The 20,228-nt window shown below is 42.6% G+C and overlaps 1 protein-coding gene across 4 annotated transcripts in view; it reads right to left on the bottom strand.

The window, feature by feature from the left end:
* CTTNBP2 (cortactin binding protein 2) overlaps nt 1–20,228 on the bottom strand; it is a 132,011-nt gene that overhangs the window by 56,113 nt on the left and 55,670 nt on the right. For all 4 annotated transcript variants that reach the window (XR_012087413.2, XM_073000529.2, XM_073000530.2 and 1 more), the window contains one exon: nt 16,991–18,641. Coding sequence is in view for 3 of the 4 variants with exons in the window: in XM_073000529.2 (XP_072856630.2) it covers nt 16,991–18,641 (1,651 nt within the window). In the remaining variant the exon portion in view is untranslated. The remainder of the gene's footprint in view (nt 1–16,990; nt 18,642–20,228) is intronic.

The raw sequence follows: 20,228 nt of genomic DNA, 5'->3' as shown, positions 1-20,228 counted from the left end.
TGTGTCAGACAGGGTACTTCTGTGTGTCAGAGTACCAACCTGATAGGTTCAGGTGTCTGTTGGTTAGCCAGAACTGATAGGTTCAGGGTCTGTGCTTCAAGTTAAGGGTTCTGTGTGAACCAAACTGTGTGTATGTATGAGTGAGAATAAGCCACGTTACTTTATCTTATTCACCTGATTGTTTTATTTACCCTGTTTGTATTTAAAATAAACCTTATTCTTTTTATTGTTTAAAAATCCATCCCTGGTCTGTGTGACTTCCTAAAAGGGAATGGTTGGTGGCAGCTTAGTGAAACTGTGTGACATATCCCAGTAGGTCTGGGTTTGTCACATTGATTGGTGTCCAGCGTGTGGGATACGACTGGTCCAGTTGTCCAGCGGTCCAGCAAAGCCTTGGCAGGTGTGCCCAGAGCAAGGGGGGTCTAGTCAGGGACAGTCTGAGGCGCGTAGGTAATCTTCTAGGTGTACCTCACGGGGAGGTGCGCTAGTAGAAGAACGTGCCAACTGGGGAGACTTAGATTAAGGTGCTCTGAGGCAGCCTAGTTTTGGCGGGAAAAGCTGAGGCAAAACTGCGTAGCAACAGCGAGCTAGCTTGCCAGCTGAGAGGCCCAGCAGAGGGGGGTAGGCTCTGACTCGATACTGTTGCAAGTAGTGCTGAAGAACAGCAGCAATCTCTAGGGAAAGCTGGTTCTGAGGCAGAAGGAAAAAAGTGGTCGTTTTATTTTGAGGCTTGACTTTTTAAAGCAGCCTGTTCTGAGGGGGGATTATGCCCTTGACTCGAAGCCAGATAGCAGACATGAGTGAAGTGAAAGACCCCCAGATTGACCAAGGTTCTGAGGATGAATTTGGCTCAGTGCAAGGTGACAGCACAGGAGAGCAGAACCCAGAACTCAGAAAATTGCTCATAGTCCAACAGCATGAACTGAGGATGAGGCAATTTGAAATGGAGGAAAGGGAAAGAGAAGAAAGATTAGAGAGAGAGAGAATGGAGAGGGAAGAAAGAATGGAGAGAGAGAAAATGGCGTTTGAATTAAAAAAACTGGAACTGATGAACCAGAACAATAATAATAATAGGGATTCTGAGGGAGGCCAATTGTCTAAGGCTGATCTGAAGAAATTCCCTGTGTACCACAAGGGAGATTGTCCTGAGGTGTTCTTTTCCTTAGTGGAAAGAGCGTTTGTGGACTTCTCAGTGAGGGAAACTGAGAAGATGACCATCATGCGATCTTTAATCAGTGGTAGCCTGGCTGAGGTCTATGCCGAGATGCCTGAGGAACTGATGAAAGATTTTGCAGAGTTTAAAAAACTGGTGTTTGCCAGACATGGGATAAATGCAGAGCAGCTGAGACAAAGATTCAGGTCCCTCACCAAGAAGCCAGAGCAGACTTTTACCCAAGTGGGGGCTCAATTGGTGAGGCTGCTTGAGAAATGGCTATCTCAGGAGGGAACAGAGACCTATGAGCAGCTTAAAGATTTGATAGCACTGGAACAGTTCTATTCAGTCCTGCATGGGGAATTGAAATTCCAGGTGAGGGAAAGGAAACCGAAATCTGTGGCAGCAGCCGCAGAAATCGCAGATTTTATTTCCCAAATAAGAAAGCCCTTGGGTGAGGGGAAATCTGTAGGTAAACCCAAAGAAACCTACAGCAAGTACTCTCAGGGACCAGGGAAAAGCCAGCAAGGGGGAGGGGCCCATGGTGAAGGGAAGCCCTCAGACATGAAACTAAGACCTCAGATTTTGGAGGGAAAACCAAAACAAGATGAGAGAGAATCAAAATACACCAGAAAATGTTATTTCTGTCAGGGAAAGGGTCATCTAATCTCAGAGTGTGAGAAATTGAAGCAGCTAAAAGGAATGGTGCCTCAGGAGTCTAGTGGAACCAAGCCAAAAGCTGTGTTCTGTGTCCAGAAAGAGCAAGGCTCAGTGTCACAGAGGGAGCCTGTTGCCATGGCTACTCAGTCTGGAACAGCTACCTATGCTGAGCAGGCTGAGGAAAATGGTCCTCTTGTGGAGGTAAAACGCTGCTTGCTGGTAAAAACAGATTCTCAGTTGTTTGAGACAGCAGGAGTGGACGTAGGAATACTTGACCGTCAGTATAGGGGGCTGCGGGACACTTGTTCCCAGGTAACCCTATGCCATCCAGATATTATTCCTAGGGAGTTTATAATCCCAAATGAGAGCATGAAGGTGGCAGGGATTGAGGGGCAGGTAATCTCTCTGCCAGTAGCAGAGGTACCTGTCAACTTTCAAGGCTGGAGGGGAGATTGGCGGCTAGCGATTTCATCGACTCTGCCAGCAGCCGTGCTCGTGGGAAATGACCTGGCTGAACATGTGAAACGGGTGCTAGTGATTACACGCTCACAAGCCACCACAGGGACAGTTCAGGGGGGTAATGATGAGCCAGAGACGGAAGCAGAGGGGAGTTCAGAAGCTGTGGTGGAAACCTTAACCACAGACAGCAGATTTGGACAGGAGCAAAAGGCAGACGCCACTCTCCAAAAGTGTTTTGAACAGGTGACTGACGCTCAGCTAACACCTGAAACCCCAGTGAGATTTCTGGAGAAAAAAGGGATTTTATATAGAGAAACCCTGAGGAATATCTCAAAAGGGGGAGATGGGATCAGAAGTCAGCTGGTGGTACCTGAAAAGTATCGCCCCATGATCTTACAAAGGGGTCACTCTGACATGTTTGCTGCACACTTAGGGGTGAAAGAGCCCCTTGATTTGATCAAACAAAATTGGGAGCAGATCACCCAGGATGACCCACAAGACGTTGTGACATACATAGACACCCTGATGAATGACCTAAGGAGAAATCTAGAGCTGGCAGCAGAAAACCTGCAAGCTCAGAAGGTCAGACAGAAAACATGGTATGACCACAAAGCTAGAGAGAGGCACTTTGACCCAGGGGAGGAAGTGCTTTGGCTTAGGCCCTGCAGAGAAAACAAGCTGCAGCTCAAATGGGCAGGACCATATAGGGTCATTTCCAAGATGTCAGACCTGAACTACCTAATAGAGCAGGAGGAGAACCAAGCAAGGAGGGTGGTTCATGTGAATGCCCTAAAACCCTACTACAGAGGGGAACAGAGGGTTTTATTCGCGATAAAAGCAGCTGAGAGTGAGGAAGCGGAATTACCCTTCTGGGAGGGTAGAGGGGAAGTAAAATACAACCCAGAGGAGGTAAAGATCAGTCCTGCACTCACCCAAGACCAGCAGCAAGAACTAAAAATGCTGCTTAGTAAATATCAACAGGTGTTTTCCAACAAGCCGGGGATAGTGAAGGGAGTGATGCATCGGATCCACACAGGGGATGCACCCCCGCAGGCAGTATCCCCATACCGAGTAACGGGACCCTATAGGGACAAGGTGCGGAAGGAGCTGGACGAGATGCTGAGGGAGAACATAATCGTCCCCTCTTCTAGTCCTTGGTCCTCTCCGATAGTCCTTGGGGACAAGCCTGATGGGAGCATTAGGTTTTGTGTTGATTACAGGAAATTAAACCGTGTAACCACTCCTGATGCCTACCCAATGCCCAGGCTAGACAACCTGATTGAAACCATAGGGGGTTGTCGGTTCATCTCATCATTGGACCTGGTAAAGGGATATTGGCAATTAAGAATTGATCCCAGGGATCAAGAAAAGACTGCCTTTTGCAGCCCTTTTGGTCTCTATGAGTTTCGAGTCCTGAGCTTTGGTCTCAGAAATGCACCAGCCACATTCCAAAGGCTGATGGACCAGACCTTGGCAGGGCTCAGTGACTTTACAGTGGCCTACATTGACGACATAGGGATCTTCAGTAATACCTGGGAAGATCACCTGATACACCTGGAGTTAGTGCTGCAGAGGTTAAGTGCAGCAGGGCTAACAGTAAAGACCAGCAAGTGTCAGCTGGGTAGCCCAGAAATAAAATACTTGGGTCACATGGTAGGGGGAGGAATGATAAAACCCCTGGAGGCCAAAATAGAAGCTGTTCGTGATTGGCCTAGACCCAACACCAAGAAAAAAGTCAAATCATTTCTTGGGTTGGTGGGCTACTACAGAAAGTTCATCCCGAGGTTTAGCGAGATTGCGGCTCCGCTGACCGATCTGACGAGGAAGAAGGCTGATGACCGCATCCCGTGGACCAGCGACTGTGAGGCGGCGTTCCAGAGGTTGAAGGAGGCGTTAATCAACTATCCTGTCCTGCGTGCTCCAGACTTCGACCGGGAGTTCATCATCTACACCGATGCGTCTAACAGCGGCGTAGGAGCAGTTCTGTGTCAGGAGGATGAGAATGGTGACCAGCATCCAGTGTCCTACCTGAGTAGGAAACTTCAAAAAGGTGAGAGACATTTGGCAACCGTGGAGAAGGAGTGTTTGGCCATAGTCTACGCGATCCAGAAGGCCAAGCCTTACGTCTGGGGAAGACATTTTATTCTGTGTACTGACCATTCACCATTGCAATGGTTAAAGACAATGAAAACCCACAATAGCAAACTTATGAGGTGGGCTTTAAATCTACAGGACTATGACTTTGAAGTGAAGGTGGTCAGAGGGTCAGTGAACTGTGTTGCTGACGCCTTATCAAGAAGACCTGAAGAATGAAGACGGCGAAAGAACATGGACTATGTGTATATAATGATGACAAAAAGTAAATGTACCTGGTTTTGAATTTGGTTTGTATAAATAAAGGTAAATTGATGTAATGTATATGGTAAATGTTTAAATGCCTAATTGAAATGTTTAACTTAGAATGTAAGTATAAGTAAGTATAATATGGTATGTATAACTGTTTTTGTATGTATTTTATTCAGGTTGTTTTTTTGGTGAAAAGCACCTTAGCTTTCCCCCTACAAAACAACTTATAAAGAGGGGAGGTGTTACATACAGCACTGATGTTACCTGTCTGTCATGGGTTTGGAGGGAAAGTTCCATCCTATGGGGAGTGGAAGGCGGGACATCAGGAGGAGGGGCTGTACTATATAAATATGTGATGCCTGTGTGGTGAGGGACACACACTGATGAGATGCTGAGAGACACTGGGTTGTGACGAAGCAGCAGCTGGGAAGAAGAAGCTGTTGTGGGAGTCTGTGTGTCAGACAGGGTACTTCTGTGTGTCAGAGTACCAACCTGATAGGTTCAGGTGTCTGTTGGTTAGCCAGAACTGATAGGTTCAGGGTCTGTGCTTCAAGTTAAGGGTTCTGTGTGAACCAAACTGTGTGTATGTATGAGTGAGAATAAGCCACGTTACTTTATCTTATTCACCTGATTGTTTTATTTACCCTGTTTGTATTTAAAATAAACCTTATTCTTTTTATTGTTTAAAAATCCATCCCTGGTCTGTGTGACTTCCTAAAAGGGAATGGTTGGTGGCAGCTTAGTGAAACTGTGTGACATATCCCAGTAGGTCTGGGTTTGTCACAAGATCCTCAAGGAATTTGCACTTCCTATGTAGCAGTATTCAATTTACAATTATAATAAATGGAGTGAAAGTGCAGGAAGGTGATGGGACGTACTAGCTGAAGAACAAGGGAGTCCAGTTTGGATGCAGCATGACATCATTGTTTGAAGATGCTGCATCCAAAGCCAGTACAGCTGTGATGATGTCCAGCCTCCAGGGATAGGGGGGAGGAGGAAGAGGAGAAGGTTTGCACTATGAACCAGAATGGTCATGAATTTACTAACTCGTGCACTGTGCATATTAATGTGTGTGAAGTATTTTCTCATTTCTATAGTTTTTTTCCTATGTAAAAAATATTTTATTGTTTTTCTCTTTCCACCGAATGGGTTTTTTTTAAAAAAAAAACCTGTAAGAAGCTGCTATGCCTTCAATTAAATATTCCTGAAATCTGTCACCCAGAGGTTGGGTTATCACCTTGAAGATATCAAGGTAATGGCATATTCAAAGGCAAGAGCAGCAATTTCTGTCCTCTAAATTGAGCAACAATTAGCAAAAGGATCAAAAGGCTGGCACTCAAGGATGAGAAATGGGTAACAAGGCTCATTAAAGGGAGACAATCCTGCCAGGAAGGGTGGCGAGGGGAAGAAAAAGGACAGGAGGGGAATACAGGCAACAAGAAAAGAAGAGAGTGTGCAGCTCTCGAGAGGGTATGTTTATCTACTTGAAGGCACTTACCTGGGGAGATTGGTTACTCCTTTGCCATACCTGCCAATATCAATGCCCTGCTCCTGACCATTTTTCTCCTGTCTGGAGAGAGCGCTCCTACATGGGGGCTCTTTCCAAAGGAAAAAAATGGTGGGCCAGTTAGAACAAATATGGAGAATACTCTTTCTCCCTACCAAAAGCCCCCAAAAGTATAAGAGTAGGCAGAAGGTGCCAACTTTAGATTTCTTTAGTAGCCCTGACCAGTTATCTAGTTGTTTACATTACCCTGGCCAGCCACAAACATTGTTTAACTCAGAGGTTCTCAAACTGGGGTCCCTAGATGTTCTCTGACTGCAACTCCCAGAAATCCTGGCCAGCACTGCAAGTGGTGAATGAAGGCTTGTGGGAATTGCAGTCCAAGAACGTCTGGGGATCCCAGTTAGAGAACCACTGGTTTAACCCATGGGCTGACTATGTCTAAACAAACTGGTTTTAAAATGCATGATCAATTTTACACCACTTTTAATGAAATTTCAGGAGTTCACACAAGGCAGATTGTCACAAAATTTCAATTTTTCATTAAAAAGGTGGTGAGGGAGGAGAGAAAACTATGAAAAGAGTGATAGAGTTTCAAAACCACATGGTTTCCTTTTATCTAAAAAACCTAAAACCTACTCTGGGGGGTATAGGAATGAAGGAATGTGGGAGTATAAAGAAGGCATGCATTCAAATGTTTTAAAAACCATCATGAGGTCCCCAACCTTGTTAGAGATTTCTTGTTTAACTTACTTTCTAGGAAAGCTGGGGTGGCATACTGATGGACATACGTTTCTCTTATTTCATCCTTTATCATGTAACTGCTGTAATGTTATAAAAGCTTTTATATTCTTCAATGACGCTGGCTAACTTAGAACTTCTTTTTAACTTTAATATCGTAAAAGAGCCAGACGGTGCATTGATAGTGACAGTCTTGACCAGTGTCTCTGATATTATGTGATTTTATTTAAATAATGTACTTTTATCTTCCTGGTCATTAACCGTGTTGTTGTTTAGTCGTTAAGCCGTGTCTGACTCTTCATGACCCCATGGACCAGAGCACGCCAGGCCCTCCTGTCTTCCACGGCCTCCCTGAGTTGGGTCAAATCATTAACCGTAATAAACTTTTATTATTATTAAAAATCATCATCATCTATATTGGAAAACCCAGATGACATAGAAGAGTAAATGTTTTTTGAATTAAATAAAAAAATTTTACATTTTAATCTTGTTTCTGCATTTCAGCCCTTTTACAGTAACTGAGGCATTGCTTTCTCAATTACCTAGAAGGGGAATTAAAAGACAAACATTAAATACACCATATTATTTAGAAAACCCCTATTCTATAGCCAAGATCTTCCTATGAAGTTTGCTCAGAAGAATTTTCAGTAATGAGAAAGAGTTCTTCTCTTTGTAGGTTCATTTCATTTTACTGCTTTTTTACAAGTGCAGAATCAGCGCTTGGACAATCTATCTTAACAAGTGTCGGCACAGGGAGAGAAAAAAATCTTTTTTTCAGACTACATCACCCAGAATAATAGCAGCTGTAGCCCCCAAAAGTTATTTTTGTAGGTGGACAGGTGTGCAACCTTTATGGCTGATTTTTCTCCCATGAAGATTTCCTCTTTTCATTTTTAATACAAAACGGTATATACTTCCTTACTACAATCCAGATGAATGATTTTATTGGGGCCAAGGGCAATTTTTTCAGATTCACCGATAGCATGAGGGCCACACTCCCAAGGGGCAGGCCTCAAAAGGGAAGGGGTGTGACCAAATAATAATTTGGATATTTAATATTCAGACTCAGAATCTAAAGTATGAAAGGGGAGAAGAAACCACTGATTAAAACTTTCATCTTTCAGGAATACTGTTTATACTGGGGCCATTCAGAGACACAATTGAAGAGACATTAATCTCCCACCCTGGGCTCATCAGACAACAATAAAACAGATTGCACCTGAAGACAGTAGTACTTAATTACAGTGGTGCCTCGCTTAACGAGTGCACTGTTTAACGAAAAATCCGTATAGCGATCCCTTTTTGGGGATCGCTATACGGATCAGCCCCAATCGCCGCACTCGCTTTGCGACGATTGGGGCTCCGGCGGCCATTTTAAAATGGCCGCAGATGGCCCGAAATGCCCCCCCGCAGCGTTTTCGCGACCTCCGTAAGCAAGGGGAGGGCGCGAAAACGCTGATAGGGGCCATTTCGGGTCATCCGGCGGCCATTTTGGAGCCGCCGATCAGCTGATCGGCGGCTCCAAAATGGCCGCCCGACGCGAAAACATCGCTGGAGGGGTAAGTTTGCACACTTATTGGAACGCATTAAACTAAGTTTAATGCGTTCCAATAGGTTTTCCTGCCCCGCACAGCGATGTTTTCGTATAGCGAAGGTTAATCTGGAACGGATTAACCTCGCTATACGGGGCACCACTGTAAAACCACACGGGTGGCTTAGAGTTTCAGTAGTGTTTTGCCTGTCTACACTGTACAGGTTTGTGCTGCAACTATATTTTACTACTCCTTTCCCAGTTATTACAGATTAGGTCTGAGACAAAACTGGAATATGAAAGATGGAAACCAAATGCACTTTCAAGAGGAACAAGACAGAGATGTGGTTTCCAAAGAAAATGGCTACTGTGAAAGCAAAGTTAGTTTATGTCTGGTAGCAGGCAATTTTTTCAGGCCTCACAGGAAGCTGGAAGGCTCAGTCTATAAACACCAAGTTTCTGGAATCATATTGCTTAGTAGGTACTAGAGTAAAACCATCAAATCAGTGGGGATTTGATGAGTCCACTCCTCTGTAAGGTCTATTGATTCAAATGGGCCTACTCTAGTTGTGACTTCCTATGCTAAAGAATAGGAATCAGTGGGATGTAGGAGCTGACTCACCAAATCTCCAATCATTTAATGGGCCTACTCTAATACAATTTACTATGCTACACAACAGGATTTTAACCACTGTCAGAAACCTATTTAGTTAGTTGATTATGTCTAAATTGAAGAAACCTTTAATATCTTATGCCTCTACAATTCTGAACTCTTTTCTTTCACTCTGGGTGTTGGGGAAGAGCACAGAGAATGGGGATGAATTTTTAAAAAAATAAGTACTCTATTTAGCACTTATTTGGGAACAAAATGATGGGATGCCTTTTGCCATTTTCCCAAAGTAAGGAAAAGCTGAAGGAACCTTGGCAATGGTTATAAACACAAGGAAAGCCATTCTGAGACTAAAGCTCTTGACAATTCCATTGTTAGTTTTCAACTACTGCAAGATGCTATTTTCAGTCATATTAAATAGCGATCAGGTGGGTTTACTCTGCCTTGTGATAAATCTGGTATTATCAATTTTGAATTAGTCTTCCTAGCAGAGATTAAGTTTTCTTTTCCAACAGAAACCACTTTACAAATTAATAGGGTCCTAGCATGGAAAACTATTCCATGCAAGGCCCTGAAACCCACATGTCAATTCCTGCATGCAACAATCACACAAGCATTGTCCACATGGAATGAAAATAAAGCCCACATAGGGAATAATGTGTGAAACAGCCACATAAAAAGTATGAGAAAGCCTTCTAAAACCCAGCATAAAAATACACCAAAGCAATAATAGTTGCAATGCATATTTAGTATGCAAATTCTAGTGCTGTAATGCAAGTTTGTACTAATTTCAAAGATCTCATGTCGAAGCAGAACAGATTTGTTTTCACTGAGAAAGTTGCATTATAAAATCAGGGAACATGAGTAAGCATTGTGGTTTCATATGCAGAAGTTAGCAAATACGAAGCATCTGGGAAAGTGTGTTGGCCATGCAGTGATGAAGGATGGAAGGGAGAGGGAGGAAAAACAGCTTCTGGCATCAGCTTCAGATTGTGGAGATGGTTAATCTCAGAGTTCACAACCAACCTCTTCTGCATCCCATTCACTTTACAAGCAAACCACATACAAAAGAGAGATCATATCAGAATTAATCAACTAAAAACAGATGTTGATTGAAAAGTAGTTAAAGAAAATAAAAAACAAAAGAACAAATCTAAGAAGGAAAAGAAAAGAATCGTCCCAAGGGCATGGGAAATTCAATAGTTTGGAGCCATTTAACGATGTCTCTTCCAGTAGACTACAACTCAGTGGAGATCTGCAGGCTTCAAGGCAGCTGAATCTCCCTCAGGCAACCCTCCATAAAAATGGCCCACATCCGGTGACTACCCAGCAAGGCAATTCATGAAAGTGTAAGAAAGTAGAAATGGCCTGTGTTGCTTTCAGAGACTGAAAGAATTACCTGTTTGGCATACAATTCCCAGAACCCTCTAGATAGATGGTCAGTGGCCATGCTAGCTGAGGGACTGTGGAAACCATAACCCAAAAATTAACTTCTCCAAGTTTCAAACTTATGTTGATTGCCTTTTTTCCTCTTTCCTGTTTGCTGCTAAATAACAGTTGAATTTGGAAAATGACATGAAGGGAATTTCATCAATTATCACTGAGAGCAAGGTCTGTGCAAACACTCAAGTTAGCACAGGAGACCATATTGGGCACCTCTAAGGCCATGGCCATAATAAGTCAGGGATGCCAGAGCCAACAGGGTGACATCTTTTGGTTTTGTCAGATCACATCTCCTACCATCTTGAATACACCTTAAATTAGCTACTCAATATGTACAATTACACTAAAGCACCAAATTCCCAAGGTATTAACTTAGATCTTCGTCATAAAGATGAGAGATAGGTGAGTATTGAGGATGAACTGAAAATATCAGTTCTTCTGGGATGCCAAACATTGAGTGTAATCTCAAGACCGACTGCCTTGCACTTGCCATGATACATTGGGGATCTTGCTGAACACGGTGTAAAGAGCTGGCAGACTGCACATTCCTTTTGTGTGACAGCAGTAAGTCCAAATGTTCACTAGAATTATACCTAGGGGTGGTTCCTGGGCTGTGGTGATGGGGGGCATCTCACCCCAGAATTTCAAGGCAGTACCTCAGCAACCCCAGTTACAAGTTATTAGGCTTAAGGTTTTGACACGTACAACATCCTCCACGGTTTGGGTCCGTCTACTTGTTGGAGCATCTTTCCTTAATGTAATCTGCCCGACCCACAAGATCATCCCAGTGGAGGCTTCTCTGGGTAGCCACCCTGAGGGAGGCCCATAAATCCTCTACAAGAGGTAGGGCCATCTTTGTGGTAGTTCCAACTTTATGGAACCAGCTTCTGGAGGAGCTCTGCTTAACCCCCTCTCTGAGGGGGGCTTTCCACACCGACCCCAGCTGACCACCTTCCTCCATCTTTCCCCCCTTTCTCTTCTTCCCTCCCCTCTTTTCCTCCATCCACTCTGAGGGCTGGTTGGTGGCATCTAGTTTTTTAAGGTTATTGCTGCTGGTTTTAACATCTTTATTTTTATTTTTTGTTTTCTATTATACGTGTTGTAACCTGCCCACAGTAGTGCTGTGATACTAATGGGAGCGGGATATAAACTGAATAAATAAATAAATAAATAAGTCATCTATCATTATAACCACATGCTAGATTAGGTCATACGAACAGTAATCTTTCTCCATTCTTCCCCCACCATGCTGAACTCATGTGTCAGTCAGAATCACACGAGTACATGGACTGCACACTGACTGCAGTTTCATTGGTGGCACTTTTGGAAGCCAAGAAGGCCTCAAGCCTCACTTTATTGTAGTCACAACCTATCCCACAACTGCATGTTCTTCTGTTTCCAGTTTTTACAGTAGTACTGCAAGGACTAAATAACTCACTGATACAGCACATGCTTTGTGTGAGAAGGCTCCATCTTCATTCTCTACATGATCCTAAGCACAAAGTTCGTGCAGCAAGTGATAGGAAAGCCCTCGTTCTGAGAACTTGGCCAGCTGCTGCCAGTCAGAGTAGACAATGGCAGACAAGATAGACAAACACCTTGTCTTCCTAAAAGTAACTTATTATGCTACTATAACTGTCTCCATATTGCTGCAATATAAGTGCACTGGTATATAGTCAAGAGAGATTCTGTGGTTCAACTCTCTGTGTGTAATGCTTCTTAAAAGAAACCAGTATGTAATATCTAGAAGGAAGCTACGTCACACTTCAATTTTGGTTGCTTACCAGAAGCATCCTAGAGATTTGATAATAATAATAATTGAGTGCCATCAAGCTGATTTTGACTCACAGCAATTTTTTCCATGGTTTTCTAGGCAGAGAACTTACAGAGGTGGTTTACCGTTCCATTCTTTCAGGGGCATCATGAGAATGAACAGCTTACCACTGACTACACAGGCAGTCTCTGGAGGCACAGTGGGGAATCAAATTCCCAACTTTCAGCTCCACAGCCAGATCCCTAAACCACTGAGCTATCCAGCCAGCTCAAGATTTACTGTCCCTTTAACTGCATCAGCTGAAGCAAGATGTCAATTTAAATGATTGTAAATTATGACAATGGGTGAGAATAATGTAAGAGCCTATATCTTGCAAATTTGATTCAACAGGATGTACCATAGCAGCTTCTCAAGCATTTTAAGCTTTTCTTACTTCCATTATAATTAGTCTTTTGTGAAATAAGAATACATGACTGCATGAAAAATACTAAAACATTACTTGGGCAATTATACAACAATAGTACCACATACAGAAGCCTAATAAATAAGTGAAGCATCTTGTTGTTAATTAATGAGGAATTTCAGATAGAAGATTACCCTGTCAAACTAGCTAACACAAAACTACTCTCATTTGATTTTACTGGGAACAAAAGATGGAGTTATAAATGTGTAAATATTTAGATGAAAAATCTGCTTCCTTTTCTGAAACATTAACAAATCTACAATTATCTGATTCATAATCAAGTTGTTGGTGTTCTAACTAACCCTAAAGATTATTTTCTACACAATTAATAAACAATTTTAATCAATCAACCACCACTTGGCATTTAATAAAATGTCAAAATTGGAACCAAAAGATTCAAAAAAAATTTGGAAGTAAAATATTAAAGCTTCCCATTTCACAATGAAATAATTGTACTGCTTTTAGTCAAGGCTGCTATAACTTTTAATAACTTGTGCACAGAACTTTGAACAGTATTTGTTTTCAGAACACTGTGGCATGTAGAAAAATAAAGCATTTCTCTAGGAACACCCAATGGTAAAAAAAAGGTATATGAAGAAATAGAGTTCTCACGAATAAGTTGGCAGAGGAGAATAACTATAGAATCCTATACTCCTTCTGAGTAGACATGTCATGGCATAAATCTTTCAGCACACTTTCTTATACCTACTCTCTTCTGTCAAGATCCATTTAGGATATAAAAAAATTGTTTCAGTTGCGATTTGGTGTTCGGTATTGTCACTTAGGGGCCCTTAATGCAACCTATCCCACTTCAGAGATCTAAACAGTTCTAATTACTGTACATAATAATCTGAAGGCACACCTTATTCTCCTGAAGGCTTGGGGGGGGGGGAAATAAAAATCTAACTCTAAAACTCTTCCAGAGGAAGGAAGACCATCGGTCCATTTAACACAGTATTGTCAATATAATTGTGCTTGAGTCTGAAGTCTTTTTCCTGGAGAAAGCTAGGAATTCAACCACAAATATTCTCCATGCACAGCATGTACTCTACTGGTGAACTATATCCCTTCCTCAAAGAAATTATGGCTGAAGCTCAGCAGTAAATCACAACTACAGTAGGCCTACAGAACTTAGTTGACTCACTAAAGTCCCACTGATTCAGTGAGCCTACTCTAGATGCAATTTGCTACTGAATTTCTATAAATCAAATTTCTATATTCAGTTCAGGTCAAAGGAATACTGCTTGGAAATTGCTGGAAAAGGAAGGTGTCACTATACTTTCAAAAAGCATCAACGCTTGGAAATTTTCAGTGAAGAAGCGACACAACTGACTCAGTCTCTGGCCATCTCTTTACATTTTCCTGCTTCCTACGTCTTCCATACCAGATTATATGGATGGAATAATCCTCTTGGCTGGTTTGAGAGTTTATAAAACTAAATGTGAAATGAACTATCTCAGTTGTATAAAGGCTCATCAAATGGAAATAGGGAAGAGCAAGGGGGAATTCTTTATATATAAAACCAACTACAGCTAGTTTATTAAATTAAGAAATCTAAAATTAGGATAACAATAGTAATTGCATGCCATCAGGCCAATTCCAATGCACGGCAACCCTTTTCAGGGTCTTCTAGGTAGAGTTCTCAGAAGTGGTTTATCATTGCTTTCCTCTGGGGGTGCCTTGGGACTGTGCTGCACCGTCTGGTTGTAGTCCAATGACTACAAGTCCTATGACTACACAGTCTGGTTCCTCCCACAAGAGGCACAGTGGGGAATTAAACTCCCAACCTCTGGCTTCGCACCCAGGTGTTTATGCTATCTAGCCAGTAAACCTAGGGCAACCATTTTAAAATTAGCTTCAATTGCATGGTTGTTGTGGGTTTTTCGGGCTTCTTGGCCGTCTTCTGAAAGTGGTTCTTCCTAACGTTTCGCCAGTCTCTGTGGCCGGCATCTTCAGAGGACAGCAAACTGTGCTTGCTGTCCTCTGAAGATGCCGGCCACAGAGACTGGCGAAACGTTAGGAAGAACCACTTTCAGAACACGGCCAAGAAGCCCGAAAAACCCACAACAACCATTAGATCCCGGCCGTGAAAGCCTTCGCAAATACATTCAATTGCATGGTTTCACAAGACAGGCCCTGGAGAAGCCATTCCTAGAATTTTTTCAGAAACTTAGCAGAAATTATTTTGATATAATTCAATGAAACGTGCAACATAATCAAAGATCTCAATTCCTAGATAAAGTGTCACACTTTATCCTTGGAAGCCTTGCAATCAGGGTGAAAGTAACTGATTCCCCCCAAATATGGTGCCTTCCAGATGTGATGAAATACAACTCCTATCATCCCAAGCCATAGCTCCACTATATTCTTTCAGAAGAGAGTGACTGCATTCAGATTAAAGATTCAACTCATGAAATGTGGTTGCTCCCCTCTACCCCGCAAATTGCTGGATGCTAACTTTTCTTCCAGCAGTGTTTCGCTGCTATGTAGTCAACAGTGTTCTAATTTTTTGTTTTTAATAACTCCGTCTTCTCGGCTGATTGTTTTATACCTTGTATATATGAACCTGTACATTTTAAATCTTAGGTGGGCATCTCTGGCATCTCCTTCCATCACGGCACATCTATCTGTCCTCATCAAACCAACTGCAAAAATTCTGGTGGAATCTGGGGGAGACACAGCCCCTTTAAATCAAAGGAGTATAAATATATTCTGCCTTGTTTGCCACCGAAAAGAAATAGCAACCACCACAAATCATTTCAAGCATACAAACTGCTTGTTTTAGTTGGTTCTCCAGCTCCCAATTCCCACTGAAATCCAGTACGGTACAGTACTAGAATTTGCCACTGAATGACAGTGGTACTGTTATTGGGTGCATCACACAAAAATGTCCACCCTTCTTTTAAACCAACTATAAGTAGTTTATTTGCATCAGAAGGGGAGAATATACATGTTTTGATGATGATGATAATGCTGATTGTGATTTCTCCTAAAAGCTCTCTTTTATGAGGTAAAGCAGCAAACTGGGAAGAAACGGATTGGTGAGGGGCAGGGAAGTATCTGTTTAGCCCTTTGCTTCCCAGATTCCAAGGGCAGTCAGTACATGATTGTGAAATTTTCATAGATGAAAGCATGTTCATCAGTTTAAACAAATCTCTGTGGTAAATATGGTTATGAGAATTTAAATTTATTTTCCAAAAAACCCCCCGTTATTTATTTTTTAATAAGCATCTGTTTTTATTTTAAATTGTAAATGATGCTATTTGTTTATTTATTTAAATATAAATAAATGAAGCAACCATCAAAACTACACAGTTAACAGTTTTAAAATACCTTTGAAATTATATTATTAATAAAAAGTCATGTCATGTGAAGTCAATTCTGACTTATGCAGACCCTTTTGCAGAGTTTTCCAGGTACAGAATACTCAGAAGTGGTTTCCCACTCCCTTCTTCTGGGGGTGCCCTGGGACGGTGAAGCTTGCCCATGGCTACACAGGCTGGCTCTTCTCCCAGGAGGCACAGTGGGGAATCAAATTCCCAACCTCTGGCTCTACAGCCAGATACCTAATCCAGCTAGCATGGAAATTATATTAAAAACAAATATATTTTTAAAAAAGTTTTTTTTTGGTACAACCAGTTGAAAGATGATAAAGAACGAATGAGGTGATGGGGGAGGGTCCTCAAAAATGTAATGGCAAAAAACCTTTGAAACATTACATTCTATTCTTCTCTCCCAGTTCGGCCCCTTGCCTTCCTTCTGAGAGATATAAAATATGGAAGTATGCATTTTTTTACCTCTTGATGAGGAAAGCCGCTATGGGGTTTATTTTGAGAGGACAAACAACTGAGCATGAAAGGGTTAAGCACACTCTTCTTTCCTTCACCCAGGTTTTTTTTTCCTAACAGAAAAGAAATCTAGGGTGGAAGGAGGGAAGAGCTAAACGTGAGTAATTAATACTCATTCTAATTGTAAGAGTAGCTAACTTGCAGGGGGACATTCATACAATTGCTTTTTGGAAGAACCCCTCCCCTCAAAAAAAGCCCTACTTTATGGTGATATGCATCAAAGGGGGGGGGGGGGAGATCCAAAATGTGTGAAACAGAAGAGATTTCCCATACCCCTGAAACTCTGAAAGGACACACATGTAAATTTCAAGTTTGCAAAAGAAATGAAAGATAAAAGAAAAGAAATTTAGAGAGGAGGAAAGCCATGGGAAAAATATATAGATTATATGGCAAAACAGAAGCAGAGGAGACCATTCATAGAGGGAGAGAGTTTAGGAATATATCAACAATCCCTTTACCTGATGCTGTTACCAGTAGGCTGTCTGAATCACATGGTCTACAGGATGAAGCACTAATGGGGTTTATGGAGGAGCTACAGGCAATGATGGTGGGAATGACAAAGGAACTTTCTGAACATGCAGGTTGGCTTGGTCCAGGGGATTGGGAAGGCCAGGCACCCACCTGAGATGTGGCCATGGCTGGTATGGCACAGCCTGCAGATGCCACAGATATATCTATTGTCGGTTTTGGTGGCAGCTGAGGTGAGGACTTAGAAATAACCTCCTCATTTATTACCCTGATTCCTTGAGGTGAACTGGAAGGAGGTGAAACTAGGGTTTTGCCCTCGGTTTTGGCACCTACGTTAGGGGAGCGGCCACTATCCATAATTACTTTAAGCTGTGGGTGTGGTGGAGAAGGAGTTTGTGAAAGACCTGGTTTTTTGGGAGGAATGGGTGGAGGGTTTCCTCTGTCAATCCTTGATACGCTGGGAGTCTTTAAGCTCATTCTACCAACTGGGGGAGGGTAAGTGCCAACGTCTATCGAATGTGAGATTCCCGGCCGTCCAGATGCAGCACCTTGTGGACTTGTAAATCTTGACAGGACTTGGGTGACAGTATTCCGAGCTAGCTGCTTGGCAACTAGGTTGTCTCGACTGGTGGGTGACACATCTCGAGATGGAGGGCTCTGAGTAGTGTTCCCATTTTGGTCTTGATCGTTAGCATTGGTCTGAAACCTAAACCTAGCTGCCTGGACACGTGGATTCAGACCTTGATGCCCAGCCGCGCAGGTGGATGGAGAATGAGGAGAGTGCATAGATGAAGTCTGCAAGTAGTTCTGAGGTACTACACTGGGCGCTGGGGAGGAAGCCACATTATTAGGGAAAGGAGAAGGTAGACTTGTGAAGTCAGATGAAGGACTTGGTCCGTTCTCCTCGATTCTGCTTTGACCTTGAGTCAGATGTGGAGTTGCAGGGGACAGGAGCAGGTCACTACAGGAAGAATGCCTGTCAATGGGTGGCTTCACAAATCCTGTACTGGAACCTACATTCATCTTTGTGTGGCTAGGGAGCAAAGGGTTGACGGCTGAAGGCTTCAGAGGTACAGTTAAAGGCAACTTCCTAAGAGTTTCAGTTCCACCATCAATTAATGCTGCATCTGTCTGGCAGGCAAGTGTTCTCAGAGTTGGTCCCTCTGTTCCAACCGAGACAGAAACAGAACCTCTTTCTTTATTCTTACGTGGAAGCGAAAGGTGCAACTTACTGTCGTTTTCCTTTTTTAGCTGCTCAATCATTTTCCTCATTCTCTCTCTCTCTTCTTTGAGATCACTGGTGTGAGCTTCCTCTCTACCGAGTCTGGCATGCAGTTGCTCCCTTTCTGTATCAAACTCGGCAAGCTGTTTCTCCATTTGGGCCTCCATTTGCGTGTTCCGTTGCTTCTCTGCAGCAAGAGATTCCTCCAGTTCGTTGGCTTTCTTCTTTTCTTCCTCAAATTTGGCCATGACCTCTTCCAGCTTCTGTGCCTCTTCGACAATTTTGCTGGATAGCTGTTTGCATTCTTTCACGAGCATCAAGACAACGTGTTTATTCTTGCCACGCTCCTCTTCAAGACGAGTGCAGAGCTTCTTATGCTCCATTTCAAGTGCTTCTAGCTGTGACTTCTCCATTTCCAGCTATAAAGAAACACAAAACAAAATGTTTGTTATAATAGGGTTCTCTCAAGTAAATCTAGTGGTACTTTTTGTATGTAAAAATGTTACTAACCCTATCTAGTGTAATTTGGCTGTATATCCACAGACTTTAATGTACCCACATGAACCAATTCTGTCCTTTGTAGTTTCTAGATTAAGCCAAAACGATTATATAGCCATTTTCAACAACAAAAGGCAAATTCAGTTTTCCTGAATGTACAGCAAAAGGCTTAATTAAATGACATGAAGAAAAATTACAATACATGTCTTAATCGTCATCATCCTCATGTGCTGTCAGGTCAATTCTGACTTATGATGATCCTTTTCAGGATTTTCCAGGTAGGGAATACTCAGAAGAGGTGTACCTACCCCTTCTTCTGGGGGCACCCTGGGACTGTGCAGCTTGCTCAAGTCCACATAGGCTGGCTCTATTCACAGTAGGCCCAGTGGGGAATCAAACTCTCAACCTCTGCCTCTGCAGCCAGTTACCTAAACCACTGAGCTATCCATACAGCTGCTAATACATGTCTTCAAACTTTTAAAAATACTATTATACACTACTGTGGTGTTCGCCCAGGTCATGAATATTCATATACTATTTGCATAGACCAATGGGAGTGCTGGAGGGGCGGAGTCATGAGGTATAAGAGACTCAGTAGCAGCAGCAGGAGGAGTTAGACAGAGAGATTTGGAGTTTGGGCAGGAGACCCGTGGTTGAGAGGGGTAAAGGAGAATGTTTGTTTAAGAGTTAATATCATTGCTTGTTGTGTCGACACCTGTATCAACAAACAATTTCTATTTGGTTCTTTTAAAATGATATATGGCCTGGACGTCGATAATTAGTAATAGGTATTGTTGATGAGGTGAGCAGAGGACATCCAGTGGACGTCAGAGTGCCAGGTAGCTTTCAGTCGTCTGAAGAGGATGCGGACTTCAGGACCTGTCTTTGTTGTGCTGGACTTCGACTGTGAGGTCATCATCAGCCCGGACACGTCAAACGTGGGGCTGGAAGCTGTGCTGTGCCAAGCAGACGACAGCGGGAGTCTACACCCAGTGACTTTTATCAGCAGGAGAGAGACATCTGTCTGCCATTGAGAGGTTTTGCCTAGTTATTGTATGGATGCTGCAAAAACTGAAGCCCTACATTTGGGTAAGGAAATTCGTCCTCTGCACCAACCATTCTCCTTTGGTGTGGCTATGAACTATGAAACCAAATAGCAGCAAACTTGCAAGATGGACGCTGATCCTGCAGGACTTTGAGATCCGCAGTATAAAAGGGACCTAGAATGTGGTTGCTGACGCCTTGTCTCGAAGGCCAAATGACTAATGGGTGGGTAAAAGTTTCTAATATTGTATTGACTGTTCTGTTTGTATAATAGTCGTGGAATATGCTTAAAGTGCAGAGCTTGCTTGGGTGTTGATGAACTGAGAAGTGTATAGTGAGGGTAAAAATAATGGTGAGTATCTTTATTAATGTAAAGGCAATATAATGTAATTTGTATTGATGTAAATAATGTAAGAGGTTGATATTTGTATTCTTTCATAAACCTTCATTTGTTTATGAGAGCA

The sequence above is a fragment of the Pogona vitticeps genome, chromosome 5 (genome assembly GCF_051106095.1).
Source record: "Pogona vitticeps strain Pit_001003342236 chromosome 5, PviZW2.1, whole genome shotgun sequence".
In the NCBI taxonomy this organism is placed as follows: domain Eukaryota; kingdom Metazoa; phylum Chordata; class Lepidosauria; order Squamata; family Agamidae; genus Pogona; species Pogona vitticeps.
This window is presented reverse-complemented; position numbering and strand designations above follow the sequence as displayed.